This window comes from Pundamilia nyererei, unplaced genomic scaffold (assembly GCF_000239375.1).
Source record: "Pundamilia nyererei isolate P.nyererei 1_Seehausen unplaced genomic scaffold, PunNye1.0 scaffold00235, whole genome shotgun sequence".
Taxonomy (NCBI): Eukaryota; Metazoa; Chordata; class Actinopteri; order Cichliformes; family Cichlidae; genus Pundamilia; species Pundamilia nyererei.
The window spans coordinates 202,173-207,671 of NW_005187636.1; the positions used below are offsets into that span (position 1 = coordinate 202,173).

The 5,499-nt window shown below is 39.1% G+C and overlaps 1 protein-coding gene across 1 annotated transcript in view; it reads right to left on the reverse strand.

The window, feature by feature from the left end:
- cs (citrate synthase) overlaps positions 1-5,499 on the reverse strand; it is a 16,370-nt gene that overhangs the window by 5,956 nt on the left and 4,915 nt on the right. The window contains exons 4-7 of the mRNA XM_005748997.2: positions 4,982-5,047; positions 3,073-3,204; positions 1,026-1,214; positions 657-856 (exon numbers count right to left, since the gene is read on the reverse strand). Of these exons, the coding sequence (XP_005749054.1) occupies positions 657-856; positions 1,026-1,214; positions 3,073-3,204; positions 4,982-5,047 (587 nt within the window). The remainder of the gene's footprint in view (positions 1-656; positions 857-1,025; positions 1,215-3,072; positions 3,205-4,981; positions 5,048-5,499) is intronic.

Consider the following 5,499-nt stretch of genomic DNA (forward strand, 5'->3'; position numbering starts at 1 on the left):
ATCGTTGTCATTTGGAAATGAGATCGCACATAAGTATGAATCGAGATCGCGATTTTCTAACGATTAATCGTGCAGCCCTACTACTATATATATATATTCCTATTTACAATACTATTCTCAGTCGGCTCCCATCTTACTTAACTGACCTACATCAACCAAAAAGTCTGGGAAGAGTTTTTGCTTCTGTCCATATTAAAATTGTAGAAACAATCATTACATTTGCAGCTCCTTCCACCTGGATTAAGCAACTAATTCAACTAAGCTTGAGAAAGAAAAAAGGTCATGCTAAATAAATTTAAGGTCACTTTAGGAAACCTGTAGGTAGTTACCTCAGGCTGTGTTATACCTGAGAACTACTGCTTCTGTTTGTAATAGTTTGGTTAGTTTTGATGGTCAGATGATGAAAAAAAACAACAACAACTTGGCCACACTTGGCCAAGTCATCCTCATCATTAATCAATCAAACCAAGTAGTGACATAATGTCATGCTGTCTAACTCCAGATAGGTTTGCGAGTTTCATTCTCATCTTTTCGACATCTCACTTAACATCTCTTATTCTTAGATTAAAAAGGCAAGACTTTGATTCAAGTGTTACTAGAAAAAAAATAAGATTAAATCCAACTTGTTTTATGTAAAAAGGCATCTTAAGTTGCACCTGTGGATAGTGAGGTAGAGCCTCATAAGCTCAGTGAACTGAGGATCACTGTAGCCCAGCATGTTGGTGAAGTTGTGGGACCAGTCGAGGTTGGAGTCGATAGCTCCGATACTGCTGCCTTCACGGTACAGGTTACGGTAGATCTTGGCAGCAATGCAGGGGAGCTTGGCAATCAAGTCCATAGAATCTTCATAGATAAACTTTAAAAAAAGTAAATAGATAAATTACACAACAAGAAAAGACCACATGGAACCAAACTGAAAGTGTTCTTGTGTCTAAAGTGATTCAGTCTCTTGAGCAAAAAAAATAAAAAAATAAAAAAATTCTATTAGTCCATATTTTTCAAAAAAAGTATGGGTGTAAACTCACCTCCCAGTACTTGGACTTGTGGACTCCCTCAGAGTAGGCCCGTGCAAAGCTGCTCTCACTGTTCAGAGCTGTAATGGCAGCGCTGAACTGGGACATGGGGTGCAGATTTGTGGGGAAATTATCCAACATGGTGACAACATGAGAGGGAAGTGCTGCTCTCTTTGCCCACTCTTTGGACACCCAGTTCACCTGGAAAGAAAGATGGACACAAAATAAATAGATGAGGCAGAAATCTCAGAAAACTCTTCGATCAATAAGGAGACAAATGTGTGTTGAGAATAAACATTTCCTCCTTGGCTGATTTGAGCAGATATGAGACGCAGGAAGAACAGATAGAGAGGTGCGCTTGAAAGTTGCAAGCATTTGAAAGGAGCATAGGTTGTCCTCATATCATTCTGTAAGGAGATAGTTGGCAGCAATAAAATCCCTATAGATTGTGTCTTGTTTCTCAGTTGTAAAAACAAGATACAACCTCTAGTTTATACACGCCAAATTTCAGAAACAGTTTTTCTTAGATATCGACTTTGGTTATTGATTCCCTGTAAAAATCAAGCTTATTCTTGTATCTACTTTCTAAAATTCTCATAGCTCCATATAGAAAACTTCACTCAGCCTTACTTGTGCTTCTCAGAGCTTTTAAATTAACATAAGTAGCTTTTATATTTCAGCAGCAGACGCTGTACAAAAAACTAAATACTGATGATTACAATTAGGGGGATAGGTTAATCGATTAATCCAAATTGCCTATAGGTGTGAATGCGGGAGTGAATGTGAGCGCGAATGGTTGTCTGTCTCTGTGTGTTAGCCCTGCGACAGACTGGCGACTGCGACTTGTCCAGGGTGTACCCCACCTCTCGCCCTATGACAGCTGGCATAGGCTCCAGCGCCACCTGCAAACTTGAAAAGGAAAAGCGGAAGCAAATTGATGGATGGATTGATGGATACAATTAGAGCTGGCTTAGTTGATTCTGACTCTTGCTGCTACATAGGCCTATGTTGCTGAGACCTCTAAACTCACAGAGCACCTGTCTTGTGCTGTTCTGTATTTCACTCTGCAGGCATTTATTTATTATAGTATTGTATGTCATTTGCTTCTATTTTCTTTCTTGTAGTTTGTGCATTTTGTTCTGTCCTCTCTATCCCTGTACCTTTTTCTGCAAAAATTGCAAATCTTTGAGTTTAAAACTGCATGCATTTCATCAACAGTGACTGGCCCTACCAACCTGCCCAGAGGTTATTATTGTTGTGTCATTTGGTTTGTAAAATGCTCATCTTCGCTTTCCTCAACCCAACCAATCAAGGCAGACTGCCACACACACAGAGCCTGTTTTTTTACTCCCCACTGCAAACAGGTTCTTGCTCAAGGGTGGGTTGTTTTTTTTTGAGCCTTAAGTGATTCTCAAAATTTTGGTTACTCAGCGCAAATATATTTTTAAAGGCTGCACAAGATAAATGCTCACGTCAAGACATTTAGTGTAATATATCACTTCAGTTGGTTGTTTGTGTGTATTTGTCAGTTTTTCACTGAGTTAGCTTTTAAACTACTGTTAAGCTACCATTTCTTTTATTGTGAACTTAAAGAAAAATTAAATGTAGATGATAACTAGAAACGAATGAAATTAAGACATTTCTGAGTTAAAGATTACTATATAAATTTTTTCCTTGACAAGGCCACGGAATTTATTTATTTTTTAACAAGGATGGCAGTTTGCACTTTGAGAAGAACCAAGGTTAAAATTTAATGTGCCTTGAGCCTTTGTACATTTGTATCTGTCATTACATAAATACACTTGAACTGAACACACGCCAAGCATCTTGTTATTCACCTTTCCATGATGCAAAAGAAAATGTCATGATTCACGTATTTGGTACCTTAACTGATCCAGGTGCCAAAGTCACCTTATTTACTGCACTGCAAGAATATTCAGTTTTGATGAAGCATTCTGAAGAGATTTGACAGCATCTGACATACCATGACAGATAGCTGCTCACTGAAACTCCAGTAGGCAACAACATTTTACGACAATAACTTCTTGCATCGACTCACCTGCTCCTCGGTTGGGACCTGTCCTGTGACCAGCAGCCAGAAAAGACCCTCGGGCAGTGGCTCCTCACCTCCTGGAGCTTTAGGCAGCAGCTTCTGACACTCTGGAATACTGTAGCCCCTGAAGCGGATGCCCTGATTATCAAAGTAGAGATGAGAGGGGAGAGAAGATGTTGAAGTAAATGTTATTTGTGATAATTAGCTACATATTCCTGTTATCATCAAATGCACAATCAATTGAGTGCTGGCAAGCTGCTAATATAAGCTGCATCTCTACCAATGAATATTGATGATTCAATGCCTCAGAGTGCCTCAGCTTTGGCCAGAAAGCAATCAACTCAAGTGCCTACAGGGAATGCTAATGCGCATGCAGCTAAGAGTAAAATAACAGAAAAAAAGCTTACCATAATAATACCTTGTGCTTTTTGTGTTTAGAGTCTGACTGATAACATGTTTGTTCAAAAACCTTAACTGATTTAAATTTAAGATATCATGTCATGCCAGTGCAGCTTTCTGGCTGCTGCCTTTTCTACATTACTTCCAAGAACTCTCCGCACAGAGCAGCAAGTGGTCACTGCTATGAGAACTTACACTATGCACTCTGCGCTTTTGTCATCGATGTTGAACGTGAGCAGAGAGCAACCATTAATCTCTAATATAGATTAACCTGAATTTCAAGCTATAATATACAATATACCGTTCACAGTAATGTTGGGCAATGATAAGAAAATTAAATATCGTGACAGAATATGGGTAAAACGCGCATGCGCAGTGCCTTTATTTTCATACACACATGGTGGAAAAAGCGTGGCGGCGACAGAGAATGAGAAGGGCGAAAGCAGATCGTTGAATGAAACAGATGAACCAGAATTGGTTTATAAAAATGGTTCAACTTCAGCGATGTGGAACTGGTTTGATTTTTGTCCGTCAGATAGCCACCAAAGCAAAATGTTTTGTAGAACATGTAAGCGGGCCGTCCTTATTACTGTATTTTTCAGACTATACGGTGCTCTTAAAAGCCTTTCATTTTCTCAAAAATCGACAATGCACCTTACAATCCGGTGTGCCTTTTGTATGAATTCTGGTTGTGCGTACTGACCTCAAACCAATTTTATGCGGTACACAGCGCTCAGAAAACGGTCAAAAAAATGTTGAAGCTTACCAGTCGTACTAAAAAGCCGCACCGCTTGATGGATTGTCGGAACATTAAGAGTACCGTAGTCAGGAGCCTCGTGGAGTAATACGCACAGTGCTTCAACATAATTTTACCGTATTGTGTGTGTGGCACTTATGCGTAAGAAGCGGATTTTAAACTCAAGGCTATCTGACTGTTTTGTTTCGCTTAATCTGCCTTATAATCAATCCCGTGCACCTTATGGTCTGAAAAGTACGTATCTGACTTATTTATTTGGCACACTGCAGTTTCATGTTGCAAAGCACCTCTTTTAACTTTTGTGGATATTATGCATGGTTATGCTGAGGATACGTTGGCCCATTTCCACTGGAAATGCCTTTTGGTTAAACTGTCAGCAAGGAATTTGCGTTTGCACTGTTAAATTTGTACATGGCTTTAATGCACATAAAAAACAGCTGCTTTTTTAAGTGAAAATAAAGTTATGCAGGGTTTTGAGGTATGGAGTTGTAAAATATTTTGTCTTGCATCAATTATAACGTCAGTTGTATGGTTATCGCAAATTTTCAAATATATAACGTGCTAAATATTTTTGGCCATATTGACCTGCACTACTTTGCAGTACTGACTTGATCACAAGTCGTTCTGTTTCTAAACAACCTCAAACCTAGTGTGGCACCTCTGTCTTGCAAACCCCCCCCCCTCCTTTTTTTTAAAAATACAAATGTACCAACAAATGCAATAATACATCAGTGTATTCTCTGTGGCTCTGATACTGACCTCCTCAGGATCCAACACAGAGGTTTCATACACCAGACCCTTCATTCCCCTCATACCCCCATAGACCTATGGATGAAAACAAACAAAAACATGGAATGACATTCAGAAAATTGTCTTGCCAATAATATATATAAACAGCCGTGTGTGTTTGTAGTAACAAAGTTACGCTATACTGGACTTTAAAACATTTTATCTACTGCTTATTTTTATCAGTAGACCGTTTCAGAAGCTCACCTCTTTGCTTTTGCTATCAGTGTCCACCAAATGTCTTTATAAAGGCAGGAAGAAACATCCTAAATACTATTCAGGTTTGTAATTCTGCACACAGGATAATAAGTTAATAGACACTGAATGCAATATTGCCGTGACACATGAAGCTCAACTTAAATCTACAATGCAACAAGTTAGATGCAGTGTTTGATAGATGGAAGAGGATAGATTTGTTGCAGGGGTGTGTGTGTGTGTGTGTGTGTGTGTGTGTGTGTGTGTGTGTGTGTGTGTGTGTGTGTGTGTGTGTG